Source organism: Polypterus senegalus, chromosome 5, assembly GCF_016835505.1.
Source record: "Polypterus senegalus isolate Bchr_013 chromosome 5, ASM1683550v1, whole genome shotgun sequence".
NCBI classification, from domain to species: Eukaryota; Metazoa; Chordata; class Cladistia; order Polypteriformes; family Polypteridae; genus Polypterus; species Polypterus senegalus.
In genome coordinates, this window is record NC_053158.1 from 74,135,137 (window position 1) to 74,158,844 (window position 23,708).

Sequence of the window (23,708 nt, forward strand, 5' to 3'; positions counted from 1 at the left end):
CCTGCACATATGCCACTCCTGTATTTTTCTTGGCCTGCCAGACCTGGGTTTTACACCAATTGTGCCTGTGGCATTCCATTCCCTGATTAAATTCCTTACAGTTGAAACTGACAGTTTAAACCTCTGAGATAGCTTTTTGTAGCCTTCCCCTAAACCATGATACTGAACAATCTTTGTTTGCTGTCACTTTTCATAAGAGAGTCAAAGGGAAGCACAAATTGCAATTAACCACCTTAAATACCTTTTCTCATGATTGGACACACCTTTCTATGAAGTTCTAGGCTTAACAAGCTAATCCAACCAATTTGGTGTTGCAAGTAATCGGTATTGAGCAGTTACATGCATTCAAATCAGCAAAATTACAAGGGTACCCAAATTTTTGCACAGCCAGTTTTTCACATTTGATTTAATTTCATACAACTAAATACTGTTTCACTAAAAATCTTTGTTCAGAAAAATACTGCAGTACTCAGATGTTCCTAGGAAATGAAAGACATACTACTGTTATCTTTTTTGGTGAAAGTACAGTAAATTATTATGCATATGACTGTATACGGCCAAATGGCCGGTCCCGAATAGAATCGTAAGTTGGCTCATGACTGTCATTTTATTGCACTATATTTCATCTGGGATGGGCTTATTATCTTCTTTACTCAAAACTATTACCAAATACATTCACTGGCCACTTTATTAGGTACACCTTGTTAATACCGGGTTGGACAACCTTTTCCTTCTGAACTGCCACAGTTTTTCGTGGCATAGATTCAGCAATGTGCTGGAAACATTCCTGAGGGATTTTGGTCCATATTGACATGATTGCATCATACAGTTGATAATTTCCTATTCCACCACATTCTAAATGTTGTCTATTGGATTGAGATCTGGTGACTGGTGGAGGCCATTTGAGTACAGTGAACTCATTGTCATGTTCAAGAAACCAGTTCGAGATGATTTGAGCTTTGTGACATGACATGACTCATCAGACCAGGCAATGTTTTTTTCAATCTTCTATTGTCCAATTTTGATGAGCCTGTGTTAATCTTAGCCTCAGTTGCTTGATCTTAGCTGACAGGAGTGGCACCATGTGTGGTCTGCTACTACTGTAGCCCATTTGCTTCAAGGTTTAATTTGCTGTGTGTTCAGAGATGCTCTTCTTCATACCATGGTTATAATGAGTGGTTATTTGAGTTAATGTTGCCTTTCTATCAGCTCGAACCACTCTGGCCATTCTCCTCTGGCATCAACAAGACATTTTCACTTAACCTTTCTCTGTAAACCCTAGGATTGGTTGTGCATGAAAATTACAGTAGATCAACAGTTTCTGAAATACTCAGACCAGCCTCTCTGGTACCTCAAAACCATGCCATGTTCTTCCCCATTCTGATGCTTGGTTTGAACTTCAACAGATTGTCTTGACAATATCTATATGCCTAAATGCATTGTTACTGCCACGTAATTGGTTGATAAGATATTTCTGTTAACAAGCAGTTGAAAAGGTGTACTTAATAAGAGTAAGTAAGAGTACATAGTTTTATTTAAGGAATAACAAACATGGGTGATGTAGCATTTTTCTTTGAATGCATTTTTTGGTAGAAAAATTGGGAACAATGCAGATATAAAACATTGTTTTATACACCAAACTAGGTTCTGAACCAGCAAGTCACTCTCATTACAGCATAGATATTAATCTGCAGTGAGTATATTTGATATTTCCCACATGTGCACCCCCACTCTGTTATATTTCAGCCAGGGTTCAGGGTTCAACTTCTTGTCTTTTGTTTTTATTGTACATTCTTGATTTAGTTGTATATTTTACTATTGCTTTTGTCAGTGATTTGCAAAATTCGTTACATTTTATGTATTTGTCTTCATAGTGTTATCTGCCATGTTTTGTGGATGATTCCCCACAAAACACATCACTACAAGGAACTGCCCTCAGCCCTGTAAAGGCAGGGGCATCCCACAGTTTCTTGTGGTTCATTCAAGTGCACTTGGTAGTCATAAGCCTTTAGCAGTGCATTCAAAGTCCACAGTTGTTTTGATTATTTAATTTTACTTTGACATGTCTGTGTCTCATATGCCATACCGATTTTAGAATTAATACATTGGCCTTGTTTTCCTTTTACCTTCTTTTCAACTTGCCTTTTAGGAAGGCATTCAGATTCAGGTTGTACTTGTTCAAGTAGTTTTGTGTTAACAAATCAGGTTTCAGGTCATTTGTTTTAAGTTTAAACTATGCCAATAAATATTTAAAAATTCTTTTGTGTTGATTCTACATTAATTTTGTGATTTAGTGTATATTTACTTCATGATTTATGTATTTTATCATTGCATGTTTTAATGTTAGATGCTATTAATCGCAATTAGTTCCATACAGTTGTGCGATTAATTTGTTTTTTTATTGATTCCCAGCCCTAATTTGTTTTATTTTACACTTGTTATTGTTTTTGAGATACATGTTCTGTGTTGCAATGTAAAATAATTTGAAAATTATTTTTTTAATAATAATCTGTTGAAATTTATACATAAAAGTGTTCAGTTTTGTAGTATAATCTAAATTAAGTAACATTTTGTGTACAGAAACTACAAATAATTTTATCCTATGGAAGCATAAGTGTATGTTAACTATAAATGCGTTAAACTTATGGTGTCCTTTGGACTTTTCCATACTTAAAGCCTAATTTATTTTTAATATTTTAAATATAGGATTCTGACGACTGGGTAATAATAGACAAAATGCCTGCTAAAGTAACAGAGGGTGAAATAAAAGATGTTGCTACCTATAAAGTAGTAGCAGTGACTGATACAGTATATGGAAATGCACAAAGCCGAAGCAGTGAATTAAAAACTTTAGAAGACTTCAGAAATGAAATGAAGCTCAGGGAAGAAGAGTTTAAATCAAAAAGCTATACCTTGGGAAAGTCCTATGATACAATGTCAGGAAAAGTAGTAACGATGACAACCCGTACTCGAGATGGAGACAAATCTGTTACCTACACTACGCAAGATCTACAGAGGAAGATGCACCCCCCCTCATCATCCATTAAAGTTATTCCAGTTTCAACAGAGTATGAAATATTAGAGCCAGAGGCCGAAAAAAAAGAAGAGAAAAGTATTTCACTCACCTTTAAGAAAACTGAGTCTCCTTTTACTTCGACCATTATTCAGAAGAATATTGAAGTAACAGATTTTTCCAGTGAACATCGTCAGACAGACAGATATGCATTTATAAAGGATACTGGACATCTAAAAGAAAAGCCCATGAAAACAGATGATGTAATGCATAGTGACAAGGCTTTGACTGAGTTACAATTTTCTCAGGATCCAACTTTTACTATAGCGACTGCTCACTTTGTAGCTGAATCTTCACCTACTTCCAGAATGGCGGTAACTTCTGAATTTGCAGCTCTTTCGATGTACTGTTACATATACAGTATATGTAGATTTTTTTTATCCCTGATATAAAATTTTGCAGCATGTGTTTTTGGACCTCAACTTCTGCATTTTAATTTACAAAAGCTATGCTTGACATGTCCTTCTGATCCCTTCCTTCAGCTTTGCTTCTGCATAATGACCAATAATAATAGGTCTCTTTGTTCAGTAATGGATTTCATTGGCTGATTCAGATTGCACGTGTCCTCCTAAGATCACCAACAGTATCCCTTCCTTTTGCCCTGCAAGATATGTGAGACGCAGACATCTAATTTGCTTCTGTTTCTGTTTAAGAGAATCCTGTATGTTTCTCTTTACAGAAACAATAAACTACTTGCAACAGAACATTGCTTCTTTAGTACTGATTTAAATTTTATAAATAAATATATACTGCAGTCTGCTTTTTTGTGCTGGTGAAATGTCATGGGTATCATTCATACATGTTTTTGTGCATTAAAACCTTTTAATTCAACAATACATTTATATTTGAATATATCGTTTAAAAGCAAATAAATAATTTGTTTATTAGTTGAGATAGTTTGCTAAACCATGTGAAATACCATACTCTCTTTTCCATCCATTTACTGACAAAATATATATGTTCTTTCCAGGTTTAAACATTGCAGAAAAAACAAAAAAGTATTGAAACTTTATTTCATTCATTACAGCCAGAGCACTTTCTTTATGAAGACTTGCCTGTTTGGTTAATCTGTGACTCTGTATTGTCCTGTGTGAATAAGTGTGGGTCAGGCAAGTAAAGGACTGTCGCTGTGTCTGGGGTTAATTCCTGCCATGTGCCCAGTGCTGATAGAATAGGCTCTTGTTACCCATATTCCTGAACTAGATTAAGTGGATTTAATTATATGTAGATGGTTAGATATTTTATTCATTTAAAACTTCATTGAGAAAAGTGTGGTCTTTTAACAAAATCCAAGTTTACATGTCATTCACATATTGAGAATGATAAGGTTTAATACTCTTTAAATATTGTTCTTTATGTGGGTCCTAGTTGTAAGTTTTCATTACCTACCATAAATAAGAAATCACAATGCAGGCTCTAAATTGATATCATTCCAAAAGGTGACAAAAATACTTAGAATACAAATTGCAGTGTACCAATAAAATATCTTCTACATTTCAGCAGATATCTTGCAGAATAAGAAGGAAATGCATTCTGTTTGTAGCTGTGTTACAACATTTTTTTTCGGTTAAACTATGACAACTAAGATACTATAGTCAGATCTTTTAACTGTCTGAGACTCTGGACATCCATACTATTGATAACATAAAGTATAATTTGTAAAGGTAGTATCCTAAATTAATGTTTAAATTAAATTTAAACCTAACTTTCTACATTATGCTTAAACAGGAGACACCTTTATTAAACTTCCCTTTAATATTATATGCACTTGGATTAATATTTTTGTTGCACTGAGAATAAATAACCAACAGAACTATTCTGACCATTCTTTTTGTAAATCTGAATGTATACTTTTTGGATGGAAAATGAGCTATTACTGGTTTTCCTCTTTCAAAAAGCTTGGATGAGAAAAGAGAAATCTGTGCATTTCAGTTATGAGATATTCCATGAATGTTTTTTTTTTTTTTTTGCTTATTAATCCCTTATCCCTTTTTGCATGCATCAAACTAGCATTGTGGACGTTTCACAGACATCAGGCTACCAGCTTTTTTTCGCATTCGGTACACTTTATTAATCCCCAAGGGGAAATTGTCTTTGCATTCTAAAATTCCCTTTTAATGCATGTAAATCTTGTGTATTTAATATGACAGGTTGGACAACAGAAGCTCTAACATTTTATTAAACATGTTCACATTTGAAGTTTATACTACAGGTATATATTAGTATACACCTCTGTAAACTTTCAAATATTAGAGACTACTGTTGTCTAATTGAAGACCCAAGTCATTTATAGTATTACAAACTTTCTATAGCATTCTGTCTTTCTGTCATTTATTCATGTTTTTTGTGTCCTATGTCTATGTGTGTCTTGTCTTTGTTGATTGTGTGTTTCTTTGTCTGTTTAGATTAAACAATCCAGTGGCAAAAGTGATGGTAAAGTCTTCACATTAGTAGACTCCTCAAGTGGTCAAATTGGAAAAATGGAATGGTCATCTTCAGCTTTGCATAGTTTGGCTCAGGTGACCATTTTGCTTTACAGTAATGAAAAAGCTAAATCTGCTTTACATAAATTGCTCCAAATTGGAATCAGCATATACAGCCCATTTTTATCTTTAAATATTTATGATTATTATTGATGGTCAGTTTGTTTTTTTCTCAGTGCATCATCCAGAACATGTAGTCTAGAAATAGATCAGGAAAATCCTTCTGAAATATGCAAAATTCATTTCTTGAAATAGTTTTAACCCACATGTATATATCTCTCTCTAGATGACCACTGTTCCCACAAATTTATTTTGTTTTGGTCATTTGGGTATAACCACCACTTGGGCATTTGAAAAAAAAAATATTGTAGAGGGATTGTTACTTTTCCTTTAAGAAGAATAAGCTGCAGTGTTGTCCGTAATTTCTTTAGTAGGGTTTACATCAAACAAAACCAAACTAGTAAGTATTTAAATGCTGGTATTCTGTCATTTTTTTTCATTTTAGCTTCACAGATGATTAAGCTTGTTATTTTTATAACAAGTACACCAACAGGAAATGTACTGTGATTGATTGTGATAGTTGCTTAATAAGATGCCATCCCCTAGAATAGTATTTATATAGTTCTGAGAATTTGGGATTTTCTTTTTTTGTAGACTTCAGAAGTGAAGATGGAAAGTGTTTTCCAAACATTGAAAGAAGAGGTTCATCAGGAAGAACACTCCGTGATTAAGGTTCATATTTCAACTTTTTATAAGAAATAATGTTGCAATTCTTCCCAAACGTTTTCATATTTAATCATGTACAGTGCTGAGTTTATTTCTTTTGAAGCATGGAATTCATTTTATTAGTTAAAACAGTATAACGTCTGTTATTGTTAATTACAATTTTAGAAGTGTAAAAGAAAGCTTCAGTTTCAAAATGCACAAGTGCAAATAAAATTGCATTAATTCTTTATTGTCCAAGGACTTACTCAATGAGGGACTTGTTGTCCAGACTCAGACTCAACCTTTTGCAGGCTTATGCTTTATATCTACAGTATAATAACTTTAAAATTATAACAAACCCTTCATAAGATCACAATCATGGCTAAACAGTGAAATATCAACAGTTTAAAAGTTGTTTATACAGAAAATAATAACAAAATAGTTGCATACAAGAATATTAATCAAAATATCATTTAATTATATTTATAAATATGGCCAATATTTGTTTAGTTCGCGAAAACTATTTATGGTGGAAATGTGTAATCAAGAAAAACAAAATTGCCAATAAGTAATGAAAAAAACACTTTTCTTTAAGGAGTGCATACTTGACACAGAAGAGAAAATTCTTAGTCTTTTTAGCGAAAGAAGCTGAAACTTTTAGAATGGTAGCCAATAAACATTATAGTCTTGCCAGTTTTTCTCCAAAAACCCTGTTTGAAGGATCCACATGTTACTTCCAGAAGCATAATGTTAAGTGGGCTTGTATGATGATAGTGTTTTTACATAAGTAGTGAATAAACTTGGTTCTACACCAACATACCAACATATTGATAGAATGTGTTGTAATGGTGTGCTTTGTGAAATATGCTATACATCAAAATTTTGACTTATTTTGACTGAGTGGAGTAAAATTAGAACTTTTATCTTTAACTTTTCATTGACTGCATCATGAAAAACAGAATGCAAAACCATTACTTTTTCTGGCCTGTTATGAATTAAATGTAAAGCAGTTATCCTATGGCACAGTTTTGTTTTTATTTTATTCTGAGTACAGTTATTAATAAATTTACTATGTATGATTTTGTATGTAAATTAATGTAATAATGCCTATTACTGACATTCTGATCTATATTTTACTTATATCTGAACTATTGATTGTTTATTTCTTCTCAAAAAGCCACCTGTTGTGAAAACCGAAACTGTAAGTTTCAGCAGTGCAGCACAAATGGAAAGAGAAGAGATCTCAACAAAGGAAGTACCAGTTATTCATACAGAAACTAAAACAATCACTTATGAATCTTCACAGGTAAAATTAATGTGAAAAAATGTTTAATCATAATATTGTTTGACACCAAATTTTATCTGCGCTGACCATTTTGAACATTTATTTCCTCTACAGAAACCTTTTAGAGTAATCTGTATTCATTAATCTTTTGTGTATTTTGTGACTGGCTGACTAAAAACATGGGAACTCTAAATTTATGTTTAAGGGAGATGATGCCAGTACAGATCCTGGGGTACTGATGAGTGCCCAAACTATCACGTCTGAAACTACAAGTACCACAACAACAACACATATCACTAAGGTAAAATGTCTTTTTTCCTGAATCGTGAACTAGACTTTTTAGCGTTTGTATGCCACATTACTTTCCTGAGCAGTACTGGCTACTAGTGCAAAGCATGCATCGCAAGTCATAATTCTGATGAAGTTATATACCTTATTTGTCAGAAAGCTACTTATTAAAAATGGGTTAAAATTAACATGTTTTACTGTGTTTTTTATAGCACCTATGCTTCAGTATAATATAAACTGCTCAAAAAACTAAAGGAACACTTTGAAAACACATAAGATCTAAATGGGGGGAAAAAATCATGTGGATATCTATACTGATATGGATTGGGTAATGTGTTAGGAACGAAAAGATGCCACATCGTTTGATGGAAATGAAAATTATCAACCTACAGAGGGGCTGAATTCAAAGACACCCTGAAAATCAAAGTGAAAAAATGATGCAGCAGGCTAGTCCATTTTGCCAAAATTTCATTACAGCAACTCAAAATCGTACTTAGTAGTTTGTATGGTCCCTTGTGCTTGTATGCATGCCTGACAACCTTGGACCGTGCTCCTAATGAGATGGCGGATGGTGTCCTAGGGGATCTCATTCCAGATCTTGACCAGGGTATCACTGAGCTCCTGGACAGTCTGAGGTGCAACCTGGCGGTTTGGAATGGACTGAAACATAATGTCCCAGAGGTGAGCGTGGGGCCCAGTCAATGGTATCAAGTCCTTCATCCTCCAGGAACTGCCTGCATACTCTCGCCATTTGAGGCCAGACATTGTCGTGCACCAGGAGGAACCCAGGACCCACTGCACCAGCATGGGGTCTGACAATAGGTCCAAGAATTTAATCCTGATACCTAATGGCAGTCAAAGTGCCGTTGTTTAGCCTGTAGAGGTCTGTGCGTCACTCCATGTATATGCCTCCCCAGACCATCACTTACCCACCACCAAACCGGTCATGCTGAATGATGTTACAGGCAGCATAACGTCCTCCACAGCTTCTCCAGACCCTTTCACGTCTGTCACATGTGTTCAGGGTGAACCTGCTCTCATCTGTGAAAAGCACGGGGCGCCAGTGGTGGACCTGCCAATTCTAGTATTCAATGGCAAATGCCAATCAAGCCCCACGGTGCTGGGCAGTGAGCACAGGGCCCACTAGAGGACATCAGGCCCTTAAGCCACCTTCATGAAGTCTGTTTCTGATTGTTTGGTCAGAGACATTCTCACCAGTGGCCTGCTGGAGGTCATTTTGTAGGGCTCTGGCAGTGTTCATTCTGATGATTACTGTCACACCTGTTTCAATCAAGAAATCACTTAAATAGGAGCTGCCTGACACAGAGAAGTAGACCAAAAGCACCTCAAAAGCTAGACATCATGCCAAGATCCAAAGAAATTCAGGAACAAATGAGAACAGAAGTAATTGAGATCAATCAGTCTGGTAAAGGTTATAAAGCTGTTTCTAAAGCTTTGGGACTCCAGTGAACCACAGTGAGAGCCATTATCCACAAATGGCAAAAACATGGAACAGTGGTGAACCTTCCCAGGAGTGGCCGGCCGACCAAAATTACCCCAAGAGCGCAGAGACGACTCATCCGAGAGGTCACAAAAGACCCCAGGACAACGTCTAAAGAACTGCAGGCCTTACTTGCCTCAATTAAGGTCAGTGTTCATGACTCCACCATAAGAAAGAGACTGGGTAACAACAGCCTGCATGGCAGATTTCCAAGACGCAAACCACTGTTAAGAAAAAGAACATTAGGGCTCGTCTCAATTTTGCTAAGAAACATCTCAATGATTGCCAAGACTTTTGGGAAAATACCTTGTGGACTGATGAGACAAAAGTTGAACTTTTTGGAAGGCAAATGTCCCGTTACATCTGGCGTAAAAGGAACACAGCATTTCAGAAAAGAACAATATACCAACAGTAAAATATGGTGGTGGTAGTGTGATGGTCTGGGGTTGTTTTGCTGCTTCAGGACCTGGAAGGCTTGCTGTGATAGATGGAACCATGAATTCTACTGTCTACCAAAAATCCTGAAGGAGAATGTCCGGCCATCTGTTTGTCAACTCAAGCTGAAGCGATCTTGGGTGCTGCAACAGGACAATGACCCAAAACACACCAGCAAATCCACCTCTGAATGGCTGAAGAAAAACAAAATGAAGACTTTGGAGTGGCCTAGTCAAAGTCCTGACCTGAATCCAATTGAGATGCTATGGCATGACCTTAAAAAGGCGGTTCATGCTAGAAAACCCTCAAATAAAGCTGAATTACAACAATTCTGCAAAGATGAGTGGGCCAAAATTCCTCCAGAGCGCTATAAAAGACTCATTGCAAGTTATCACAAACGCTTGATTGCAGTTATTGCTGCTAAGGGTGGCCCAACCAGTTATTAGGTTCAGGGGGCAATTACTTTTCACACAGGGCCATGTAGGTTTGGATTTTTTTTTCTCCCTAAATAATAAAAACCATCATTTAAAAACTGCATTTTGTGTTTACTTGTGTTATATTTGACTAATGGTTAAATGTGTTTGATGATCAGAAACATTTTGTGTGACAAACATGCAAAAGAATAAGAAATCAGGAAGGGGGCAAATAGTTTTTCACACCACTGTATTAAAAATAGCAGCGGCCCTAGCACTGACCCCTGTGGAACACCACTCTTAACATCGGCCAGTTCTGATGAGGTTCCTCGCACCATCACCCTCTGCTTTCTGTGTCTGAGCCAATTCTGCACCCATCTAAAAACATCACCCTGAACTCCCACTTCTTTTAACTTGATGCCCAACCTCTCATGTGGCACCTTATCAAATGCTTTCTGAAAGTGCAGATAAATAATATCATAAGCTCCACTTTGATCGTATGCTTTTGTTGCAACCTCATAGAATTCCAACATGTTAGTAAAACACGACCTCCCTCTTCTAAACCCATGCTGACTGTTCAGAATAACTCCTGTTCTTGCCATGTGTTGCTCAATCTTATCCTTAATGATTCCTTCCATTAATTTTTCTGTGATACATGTTAAGCTTACTGGCCTATAGTTGCTTGGATCTGCCCTGTCACCCTATTTATATAATGGGATGATATTTGCCATTTTCCAGTCCTTTGGAATCTCTCCAGTGCACAGTGACTTCCTAAAAATATGTGTCAAGGGTTTATATATGTACTCACTAGCCTCCTTAAGAACATGAGGATAAATATTATCTGGGCCTGGGGCCTCATGTATAACGCCGTGCGTAGAACTCGCACTATAACATTGCGTAAGCACAAAAGCCGAAATGTGCTTACGCACAGAAAAATCCAGATGCAGGAATCTGTGCGTACTCCAACTTCCACGTTCTTCCGCTACATAAATCCCGATCAGCGTGAAAACTAACGCTCGTGCACGCGCATTATGTAACCTCCCAGAATTACGCCTATTTGAATATGCAAATCAATATAAATCGCCCTTAAGCGCAGCCTTCTGTGAAAAGACAATGGGAATAGCACGGGGAAAATATAAGAATTTCAGCGAATACCAAGTGGAGGCAAAGAAAAAACATACTATTTGTTCAAATAAACCGTGGTATAATCAACAAAATGAAGTTGATCGAGTGACATAGCGTGTTGGAGAAACTTGAAAGCTCACATTCACAAAATCGCACAGTGCCGGAAATAAAAAGAAGTCACATATCAAAGTTGCCGTGAAAAGAAGAGTTGTAAGCCCACTGTCTGAGTGTCATATGAAAGTTTATTTGGGTACAGAGAAAAAAGGCACACAGTGGGGAAAAAGCACGAAATGTCAACTTCAATCTCGACATTTCCACTTTAATCACGTAGTTTATTTTGTCATTTAGTAGAACATTATAAACTTCATCTTTAAAATCGTTTAATTAACCAGTTTCTCAAATCACATCGTAATTAAAGTAGCACGTTAAATGCTTTGTTTTGTATTTGATCTTTTACTCGTATGTGCTCTATGTGTGTGAATCACTACTTGCTTCTTAAACTGGCTCTCTTCCTCCAACTGGACACAGAGTCCATTACATTTGTGATATTACAGCTCTCTGAATAACTAAAATACTGAGATGTATACGTGATGTCATTTTCATGATGATAGGAGCTAAAGCACATTATTAAACATGTGTTTCATGAGCCTCGTGCTCATGACAAGCATTTATCTTTTATCGAAATTTGTCACTGCGTTTTTAGCTGTGTTGTTATTTTCTCTTTCTGTTTTATATTCAATATATATTGGCGTAGCCGTCACTGCAGTCCTTGCTTTTCTTTCCCCAAGTAACCGATCGCCATACAATCAGCTCTGTAATAGACGTTAAGCCATCTGTAAGCTTAGCGCCGATTCTTCAAAACGTTTAAAGAACATTGAAATATCTTCGTAGTACATGTTTAATTATTCTATCCTTCACGACACTCCCAGTGAAGAATATAGATTATTTAAATGAATTTAAAGTTTTATGTGTATAATTTAACAAACATATTTTGCTGCATTTCACCTTAAAAATGATATCGTCATCATATGTAAATACGCGCTTTATAAAGTGGCTCAGGTTGTGAGATATTATAACTGTAGTGCAAGTTTACAATGAGGTGATTGTACTTATAAGTACAAACAGTTCTACAAGGAGCAATTGATTGAGTGCATTTAAAGTTCTTGGGATTAAACTGTTTCTGAACCGCGAGGTCTGTACAGGAAAGGCTTTAAAACGTTTTGCAGTGGCTGAGACAGCGTGTCCTTAATGCCGTATACCGATAATTCTCTTTCCGATCAGCTGCTGCTGTGATTCACACTCAGATACAGTGATATAAATACTCTGAGTCGTGCAGTGAGAGTAATAAGGAAAAAGATGATCCGCTGTGGCAACTCCTAACGGGAGGAGCTGAAAGAAGAAGAAGAAGAAGTGAGAAGTAACAACGCTAAAGCAGTTATGGTATTTGGAATACTATGGCTGTTCCTGGACCATTATATTGTTACAAGTTAATTACAATCAGATGCATTACACTAATAAACAATATGCGGTTAGTTTCGTGTATTTATAAAGCCGCGTCATGAAAATAATGAGTAATCACACAAGAACAGTAGCATTGCTTTGACGCTGGGTGCCGCCAGTTTGCAAAACCGAGCGGAGAACTTGCGTACGACAAGGCATGAGGTACCGTGGAAAAGTGCGTGGCTTTACGCCAAGTGTAGGTTTTATACATCGCGATTTGAACGTGGAAAAGTTCTTACGCAACATTTCTGTGCGTACGCACCGTTTATACATGAGGCCCCTGGTGATTTGTTTGATTTCATCTTATTTAATCTGAGCAGCACTTCTCCCTCTACAATTTCCAAATCACTCAGTACCTCCTTAGTAGTTGCGTTTACCTCTGGGAGGTTATCCACTTGCTCACTTGTAAACACCTCAGAAAAATGTAAGTTTAGGGCATCCGCTATTTCATTGTCTGTATCTTTTAATTCCCCTTTACTATTCCTGATGAACTTGACCTCCTCCTTAACTGTTTTTTTACTACTAAAATACTGAAAGAATCTCTTAGGGTCTTATTTCACCTTATCTGCTATATTCCTCTCCAACTGTCTTTTAGCCTCTCTGATATCCTTCTTAATGGTTGCCCTCATGTTCTCATATGCGCTACGATTCTCTTTGCAGTCATTAGTCTTATATGCCTTATACAGCAGTTTTTTCCTTTGCAACTTCTTTTTTAAATCTTTATTAATCCATCGTGGAGTTTTTTTTTTAGTTTCCTATTAATTCCAAATTTAGGTATGTAATTCCAAATTTAGGTATGTAATTTCATTAACGCCAAAGCAGCTGAAACTGATTGACAACCCCCTCTGCTACTTAACTGACCAGATCAATATCCCAGAAGTTTCATTGACTTGATGCTATACTCTGATTAAAAATTGTTCCTTTAGTTTTTTTGAGCAGTATATTTTTGCATCATGGAATTTATTATGAAGTACTCTATATACAGTATGGTTTAGCTCTTAGCTTAAAGGAGTGGTTCAGTTTGTTTTATGTTGAAGTTACCAACACATGCACAGGGCTAAAATAGAATCACCAGTTAATCTGATCTATTCATTTTTGGAATGTGGAAGGAACACCAGAGTAACTTACTAAAATCTACATAAACATGAAGAGAATATAAAAACTGCACAGGCAGTGACTAGGCATGAGATTCTAATACATGATGTGGGATTCATAAGGCAGCAGCACTAACTACTAGGCATGGGAAGAAATATTGATTTTCTGATTAAGCATTATTTTTTTGTTTAAACATTACAGCATCAATTCTTAAAGTGTCAAGATTGACACTTGACAACCTGCTCAATTACTTACTATATGTAGATTTTTGCTTATCTTCGTTTTTGGCAACTGATCCAGTAGATGGTGCTAATGCACCTGTTAAGGCTTTCTACAGAAAAGGTTCTTTACTACTTCACTTAAAGTGGTGTGTCCTCTTTAAACAAAGTTAGCTTCTTAGGCTCTTAAATCAGATGTGTGGACTTACTACGGATTCAAACAGTATGTTGGTAAAGAACAATTGGATATAAGCAAAGCCATATGTAAGCTGTGCAGCTCAGAAGTTAATTGTTGTTGTAACACAACAAATTTGAGAAATCATTTATCCAAACGTCACCCAGAAACGTTGTCTCAGTAAATAATCCAAATGAGCAGAGTGTAAACAAATCTGCAATGAAGACTTTGTTTTGCTCCAAGCTTCCATTTAAGTCACCTCATGCCCAAGAAATAACATAATATATAGCAGTTTTTATCTGTAAAGATAAAAGACCCTAAGAATAAAAGACCCTACAATGTTCCTCACCCGGCAGAGCAAGCGGGCAGTTTTGTTGGAATTTTCAGAGCAGACTGCAATACAAAAGTGAGTGCATGCTCAAGTAGCCGACTTGAAGTAGCTTCTTAGTAGTGGCATTATCAGTCACGATGGTTGTTTTTTTTTCTTTCATGTTCCATTCATTCAGTGCCACTGTCAACAACCATCAGTTCTAGATCCTAGTTTTAAAATGCTTCCTTTTTTTTTTTTTTTTTGAGGACTATCAGGACACATTTTCCAGATTGATCTATAAGTGAGGAACTGAAGATATGTGTAAATTGTAGAATTCTAGAAAGATACAAGTTTTCTCACTGTATCTTTAATTTCGACTAATTCAAGGTTATTTTAAATGTCCAGTAAGGGACTATGTTTGGCTAACAGTTTAGTTGAAGGGTGTCTACATGGAGATTTATAACACACAAACAGGTTATTGAATAACATTATTTAACAAGTAATTTATGATTATTTTATAATATTCACAAGATGATGTAGATGTTTTACAAAGTAGATGCCATTGCATTGTATTAAAACAAGGAGTCCCCCATAGTATATGTGAACTCTGATGTGGCGATACATATGTTAGTTAAATTATTTTGCATTTTGAATGCGTGCTGTGCTATGAGATTTTTTTTTAAAGAGCAATGGTATTTTGTTCCACATCTTCAGATACTGATGGTTAACTGTTCATTACTAATCAAGTATTTCTTCTTAAATGTCATTCCATGCTTATGCATATATTATGAAGTCACTATGTAGACACCCTTCAAATAAAGTATTATAGAAATCTGTCACAATATAGTAATGCCCTCTATACATGATTAAGTAATTTCTAATAAAGCCACTATTTCAAATATATCAGTGCATGCTAATTCAGTCAACATGAAATCAATATCAGATCAAATTGGGACATCAGTGCTAATACCCAGCCCTACTGACCACTGTGCCACTAGTCATACTCAGAGCAAACCAGAATAAATATATGCTTTTCATTGATTTCAGATTAAATGAACTTTGGTTACTGTCTGGTGGGCAGCACATTTTACAGAGTTACAGCAATGTATTTCTTTTTTTGTTTGTCAATAATGGTTATTATTTTTCATGTTTTGTTTTGGTCACTGACATGTCATTCAAAAAAAAAGTGTCAAACTATTTTACTGTTTTTGAAAATCAAAGCAGTTTTAGTTTTAACTAAATGTCAATTTAGTTTTGTTTGCTAAATGAAATATATTATGTTGTGATTATTGTTTAAGTCATGCCTGTTTATATGTGTTTACTATCAAGACAAATTAAAACCTTTGAGAAAATCAGCACTTCTTTCTTATTATTCCGCCTCTTTTAATATGTTTTCTTTTTCCATTCCCAGACAGTAAAGGGAGGAATTTCAGAAACCAGGATTGAAAAGAGAATTGTTATAACTGGAGATGCTGATATTGATCATGACCAGGTGGGGTGTTAGTTGTGTTGGGGTTTTTTTCTTTTCTTTTCTTTACATGCATATATAATAATATTATTGCTTGATTTCACTTCTGTTGGTGATTTCCATTTGTTTATATATGGCAAATAAAATTAAGTATATATAATTGATTTGATTTGGCATGCTGGTACAGTGATTTTTTTTATCATTATAATTGTGAAATACATTTTTATTTATAAATACTGTTAATTGTTACTCTTCTCCACCCTGTCTCTGATCATGCATGTTCCACCTCCTCTTGTTTCCTCGTCACTCCAAATTTCTTTGAGCTAGGCCTTGGCTCAGGCAATTAAAGAAGCCAAAGAGCAGCACCCTGACATGTCAGTGACCAAAGTAGTGGTACATAAAGAGACTGAAATCACACCAGAAGATGGAGAAGAGTGACTTCAGGTAAGAGAGGAAAGAAAAAAAATAAAGTAGCTCTAAACTGGCTAGCTTACTAAACTGGGCCATCATAATATAATGCTTTCCATTTCTCACTACTAGCCTTAAATCCCTCCAACTGGTAAAACATCACTTTATATTCTAATCACAACTGGAAAAAATAATAAAACAAAGTAATTTCAACAATACTGTAAACATTAAGATAAGCAAAATACAGGAAAAACATATAATAATAATAAATACACTGATAACCAGATTGGAGGGTATTTAGGCTATTACGTAGCCATTTTTCATCACAAAACATCTGTATCGTCTTTGTTTAAATCAGTTATTTGGAAAGTATTTTTAATTTGTTCATGTACTAAATGTAAAGTTTATTAATCATAAGTAAATCACTGCTTTATTATTACCTGATACAGTAACTAGGAAATTTTTTGTACTTTTTCTTTTCTGTTCAATTTGCTTTGTAGTGCAGAGGCACATCACTCACTAGCTAGCAGCCACTTATGCAGACCATTTAGTACAAATGCAAAACTGTAAAAATAAAAAATAACATTCAAAATAAATTGGCTAGAAATTATAGTTAGTGCTGCAAGAGTTCAGTGGCAACTTGATCATGTTGTGGATTTTTCACATCTGGCCAGAGCTCGGTCTGATTAATAAGGTCAGTATCAGTTCTGGCCTGATCCAGTATATGCTATCAGTCCATTCCTACATAGTACTCTTTGTTTTTTTATGCATCTGAGCAACACCAAAATGTAAGATTGCTTCTCATGTTATTTTCTTCTTAATTTTTTGTTAATTCTACATTTCCACTGAGATGTAATTAGCTAAACAAAGCAACTTGAATACTGTAAGTGTATGAAGGCAATTGTTTACATATTTGTTCAGTCACAGCACGTGATCCAGTACTGGGGATTCAACTGACACCTCTGTGGTTTAGCATCAGAGCCTCGGTCATTAAATCACAGTGCCTGTATTGGGAATGACTTGTTTTATGTGCCATCTTTATACAATATAACTGATGTAAAGTTCACTTACATGTGAAAAAGTAAGTACATGGAATGTTTGTTTCTTTTTTCACATGTGGAAATATCAAGATTTGATCTTCCTTTAAATAGTATATTTAGATAATGATGATATAGGGAATAAAGTAACTTTGCAATAATTTATTCAATGAAAAATAAACTGATATGCCATTCCCGTACACCCTTTGCTCTAATGGCTGGTATTGCCCCCTCATTTAGGCATTTCCTGTAACTCTCTACCAGTCTCTGACATCAACTAGGGGAAGGATTTGTTCATTTCTTCATACAGAATTCTTTTAGCTGCATGATGGCTGAGTGGTGCCTTGTATGCACATCCAGATTTAAATTCAACAGCAACCCAGATTTCTTTCTTTCTTAGATATTTCTTGGTGGATTTAATGGTATGGTTAGGGTCATTGTCATGTTGAAGGTCCACTTTTGGTTGAGCTTCAATCTTCTGACCGATGGTCTCACGTTATCCTCATGCAACCTCTTGTTCTAGTGGATTCTGTGTAAATGAGCAGCCCAAGCCTTAATGCTGCAAAGCAGTCCCAAATCTTACCATTTACACCACAGTTCTTTAAGCTGGTATCAGGTTCTTCTCATCAAATGCAGGCTTTGGTTTTGGCCAAACATATCTTCTGGTATTTTGATCAAATAATTCTTATCCTTGCCTCTTCTGTCTGGATCATAAGAAGTCCTAGTCTTTGCCTGGATGTTCATGGACAAACTTTAGTGCTGATGTTCTTTCGGGACAGTAAAGGTTTCCCCCAGTCCACCTCCAATGTGAATCTAATCTGTGCAGCCTCTTTATGGCCCGGACAAATTGGTAGTTGTGTGAAATATTCTCAATCTTCTGGACAGTGGAAAAGTTGATTTCTAATTTTCAGAGATCTCTTTAAATCACTTCCCAGACTTATAGGTATCTTTAATCTTTTTCTGAAGGCATCAGAGTATTTTTTTCCATCTAGTCCTGGTGATAACCTTAACTTCAAGGTTTAAGTAGGACAAGTATCTTCAAGGATCCTCTCTAATGATGCTCTGATCATTTGCACCAGATTTTAATGAAGTATATATATTTTCAGGGGTACTTGCTTTTTTCACAAGCTAAATTTGTATAAATGTTTATTTAAATGATACAATGGACTACAAAATACAAATGTGGCATGATGTTTGTTACATTTCACTATTATCTATAAATACTGTACTGTTTAAACAAAGGTCAAATCTTGATATACCCACATATGTTAAAAAAGCAAAACACATTTCTTGGGGTTTACTTACTTTTTCACATGACTGTGTATAATCACTGCAGCTCATTACTATAGGAAGTACCTGAGCTGCTTTTACATAAGCCATCTAAAGTCATCATTCTGCAGGCTTTTTTCTCAATAAATCTTCACTATTAACTTTTTTTTTAATATTGTAGCTTTTAGAGAAATTAAGACGTAAACATTAATTGTGTTTTCAGTATTTTCAAAATGGTGCAGTTTTACAGAGGTCATTCTTTCTCATTTTCCCATTGTTAAAATCTGATAACTTGTCCTTATATAATATACTTGGAGCAAGGGGCTACCCTTCAAGAAAGTAAAAAAAAAAAAAGGTTTGTGGCTGAACAAATTGAATTTGATTGAAAATCACAGAGAGAATGGTAAAGTACAATTACATTTACTTATTTATGCACTGGAGTGCATACATCATATCTGGGGTTTGTTCACATCTTCCCTTCCCTTCACAGTTTTAAATGGGTTTTCAGTGTGTTGATCATCTGGATAGTGCTCTTTTCACAGACGTTCATAAGGAGGAACGCTGCAGAGTGACTGGGCTTATAATTAAAACTGGGTCCCTGGAATTATGAGGGTAGATGCAGTGCCTGTTCACCTACACCTATTGTCCAACACATTTTTTCTAATTAAATTTATTTTAAATAAGTCTTAACTATAAATTTCCTATTATTCCTCTTTCAGGAGTGTGACAAGCCACACAGGTAGACTCTATACAGACATAGTATTATCTTATGTGTGTGACAACTGTCAGGATGTAATGGTATAACAGTGGTAGAATAACAAACCTTCACCAGCTGTAGCAACATCTTTATAAGGGGCTATATACACTTGCTTTGCTGCATAAACTGGTTTATGCACGTATGTTTTTTGCAAACAATGTGCTGAATTAATAGTAACTGACTAGATGCACCTTTGGCAGGGGTATTTAAATTTTTCATTCATGTTAATAAAACGTTTTATGTAAGGAAAAGGTTTGTTTGAAAAGCGGTTTTAGTTGTTAAGAAAAACTAAGGCTGGGTTTATACTTCATGTGATGCGACACATGCGCCTGTGGACGCTACTGCTATGCATGCAGTGTACTGTTCAGACTTGCGTGCATACTTGTATGTAAATCTGGAGGTTCTACAAGATGTCAAGAGATATCATCACTGTGAGAAAACAACCTTCTGCTTTGTTGTGTTGTGAATTGCCCAAAACATCCATTAATCTCCCAGGACACCTTACCACAACATCTCTTAAAAGGGTGGATGTTTAATGTTAATGAATACATCCATCAATCCAGAAACGTGCCCAGTCCAGCCCGCATTGGGCACAAGTCAGAAACAGTCCCTGGACAGGGCGTCAGCTTATCACAAGGCGAATACAAGCACATTGCATATACTAGCATCATTTTAGCATCACCAAATGCCCAAACATGCATGCCCTTGGAAGGAAACCAGGGCACACTGTTGAAACCCACCAGGAGAACGTGCAAACTCCAGATAGGGAGCACCAGGGACATGACGTGACTCCCTACTGCGAGGCAGCAGCGCTACCACTCTGCCACCATGCTGCTGCTCATGTAATTAAACAGTATTATTTAAATAAAGTTAACAATTTATCTGTAAAATGTAACATACATGCTTTAACACATTTCATCATGAAAGTGATATCAAGTATAACTCAAGGATTCTAAATGTGCAGACAGCTGAAATATAATAAGTTTAATGTGTTCTGTGTGGCAGTACAGGAGGAAGCCCCAGAAGCAAATAGCGATTAACAACTGGGTCATTTTTCCATCACGGTGTCCCTTTTTTGCTCTTGAGATTCAAATACGATTCTGTACATTCTAATGCCGTGCGAAGGTGCACTTAAAAAAAATGACGGGACAAAAGATGGTGTGTGAAACTTTTAAAATATATTGCCCATGCGAAAAATAGATGAAGAAAAGAACCACAAATACATTTGTATGTCAGCATTTAAGTTTGATGATTTGCTTTACCACACTGAACCATGTACACTTATCCTGTAGGATCTGCAAATCTCCAGTAAGACTCTGATGTCACATTCTAAACTTGAACACACTGCGTTCTGTGATTTTTCTCTGGTACTGCAACAAGCACATGCGTCACATTAATTTCTGAAGACATGCTCAGAAGTCGTGTCAAATGAATGCTGGGATCGCGTGACAGTCATGATGCATGTGCGTATGCATTCTGAGCATGAAGTATAGGCCGGCCCTAACCGTGAGCAGGTTTTTCTTTGATGCATTTAAGTACCAGTATTAACTAATGTTTTCGTTAGCCAAAAAAAAAAAGGTTTAAATCAAAATACAGTACATAATTTGTGTCCCTGTAAGGTATTGTACCTTAAATGCCTTTGTTATTAGATTTTTTTCTTTTACCGTTACTGAACTTTTTTTCAGATTTGTATTCTCTGGAATCTGTTTTCTGATGGCCAGGTGATATTTTAAAGCTCTCTCGCAAACACAATTGTGCTTACATCTCTTTCCTTGTTTATTTTGCAGGAATAAACCACAAATCATTATTTAGACTAAGGATGTCCAAGTGGAGTTAAATGTGACTTCACGTGCCAACATCTCCCTAGGGTTATCTTCCCTGCATTGGAACATCTGACAAAAGAAAATTGCCTATGAACCATCACTATACAGTATGGACACTTGCTTTCATAATTTAGTTCAATCAAATAAACATTCTTAAATGCATATCGCATGAACCTTGAGCAATGCTGCATTTTTAAAATTTCTTAGAAACTAATGGAACTATCCAGGTGCTTAATATACCTGCACGCTAATTATAAGGCAGCAGAGTCAAAATCAGTACTTGGGAAAAGAAACATTACCTTTACCAGTCTTATGGCCTAACACAAAGAACAATTTAAATTGCTATGTTTAATTTCTACATTCTGTAAATTGCCCAGATCCCATTCTATAGGCTGTATATGTTATATGCATATTGTTAATAATGGTTTAGATGTGCCAACAATAATCCTGGCCCCACCTCTGTTTATTCAATCACCTTGAACCTTGTAAGTGGATCATATCTGATTTTACTGATATTGCCTGCAAAATAAAAAGGTACACTTTTAAAGGACTTACTATGGTACATACAGTACTTGTGCATATTAGGCAAACTGATATTATTAGTAGATAATTTAGCCATTTTTATTGTATCACTTATGTTTTTCCATTGCGTTTCATGTTAATTTGAGAAGGCTAAGTAATGGGATATTCCTGTTGTGGCAAAAATAAAAAAAATATATATATATATATCCGTAAATAAGAATAATGCTGCTTGAACAACAGACTACTTAATTCACATTGTGAGATTGGTTGCTCTAGATTGATTGTATATTGATTCAGTCCGTTTCATTGTACACCTGTCACAGAAGTTTGCTATGGGGTCCTAAAAATTCATTTGACATTCACTTGTTAGTGGAGAGCAAAGCCTTAAACTACGCCAAGAGAGCGGTCACTCCGAGCTGGTACTGAGTGCGCATTCAATGGCTGGGCTTCACTGGAATCTCAGTGAAGGGAGTATTTCACCATTCTGTCATCTTATGCAGTACCATACATGTTTAATGTATGTTTATGCATTTGTGAAATAAAAGTGTTTAAAATACCTTACATTAAAGGCGGTTTGTCTCTTTATTTCAGAAAGCGCTGGGCACAGTTCTTTTTTTTATCTGTGATTGTTATATTTAAAGTTGTGCTGCACTTGGAGTACAATGTATCTCCTGAATGTAAAAATGAAGAAAATGGCTCCTTTCATTTTTAGCACTTTGTTGAAAAAGCTTTTTTTTCTTCTTTTTGTCCATACCATTTCTGACTTGATGTGAAAGGATGGCATTTCCATAGTGTTGTTTATAAGTAAGTAATTGACAGAGAATTTTAAGCCTTAAGGAAAGGAATAAAAAAACAGTAAAATTCATGAATATTTCTAAATCATGCAGGAGGTGCCATTATTGTTTTATTTTGTGATCTGATTTGGCAGACGTCTTTTGTTTTATGGTATTATTTCACAAAGGTGAGAGTTAATGTCACATGATGGTGGCTCTCACAAATGTTAGAATTAGCTACTCATTGTTTTATTATCCTTTTTTTGAACATTTCCACTTTTAAAATAGCCTTGTGCTGTTGCTGCATATAACTGATCAAAAAATTAAAGGAACACTTTTTAATCAGAGTATAACATCAAGTCAATGAAACTTCATGGATGTTGATCTGGTCAGTTAAGTAGCAGAGGGGTTGTTAATCAGTTTCAGCTGGATTGGTGTTCATGAAATTAACAACAGGTGTACTAGAGGGGCAACAATGAGATGACCCCCAAAAAAGGAATGGTTTAACAGGTGGAGGCCACTGACATTTGTCGGGGCGAACAATTCATCATCAGAAGGCTTTTCACCTAAAAATAAAGGCTATTAGGACTCGAGATAGACAGTTTTAAGGCTTTATTGCAATAAATCAACAACACGGACTCAACCCAATTCGGCTGAATGTGATTGAGCACTGATCATTACAACAATTGAAGTTTTTATAACAATTTCTTATCATTTTGGCTCATTCAATCAGCTCATTCTGCACCTGGCTTCACTGTCCATTGTTCCTCTTGGTGTCTGTTTGGCTTATTTTGATTGGTCTAAGACTGGGTGGAAGGCTTCCTTTTCACCATTTTTGGGCTTTACTATGTAATTTCCTATCTTTTCTGACCTTGTTTGCCTACCTCCTCTGACTCCCTTTTTTTCTCCTTACTTTTCCCATTAGTGGCCCCCTTATGGAATGTGTTATCTTTCTATTCTGTTCCCATTTTTCTCTAACTGGCCAAGGCTTCAATTCCATATATGGGTTTTCCTCTCTTAAGCCTTCCAAACTTTTTACAATAGT

The 23,708-nt window shown here is 35.8% G+C and overlaps 1 protein-coding gene across 14 annotated transcripts in view; it reads left to right on the forward strand.

Annotated features, from left to right (window-relative positions):
* Positions 1–22,451, forward strand: part of epb41l3a (erythrocyte membrane protein band 4.1-like 3a) — a 292,145-nt gene extending 269,694 nt beyond the window's left edge. For 12 of the 14 annotated variants that reach the window (XM_039754817.1, XM_039754815.1, XM_039754816.1 and 9 more), the window contains 8 exons: positions 2,707–3,387; positions 5,479–5,592; positions 6,211–6,288; positions 7,439–7,567; positions 7,752–7,847; positions 16,018–16,098; positions 16,402–16,518; positions 21,333–22,451. In XM_039754817.1, coding sequence (XP_039610751.1) covers positions 2,707–3,387; positions 5,479–5,592; positions 6,211–6,288; positions 7,439–7,567; positions 7,752–7,847; positions 16,018–16,098; positions 16,402–16,512 — 1,290 coding nt within the window. In that variant the 3' untranslated portion in view covers positions 16,513–16,518; positions 21,333–22,451. Of the gene's footprint in view, positions 1–2,706; positions 3,388–5,478; positions 5,593–6,210; positions 6,289–7,438; positions 7,568–7,751; positions 7,848–16,017; positions 16,099–16,401; positions 16,520–21,332 lie in introns of those variants that run through there. The other 2 variants (XM_039754813.1, XM_039754825.1) reach the window with 2 other exon arrangements.
* The last annotated feature ends 1,257 nt before the right edge of the window (positions 22,452–23,708 follow it).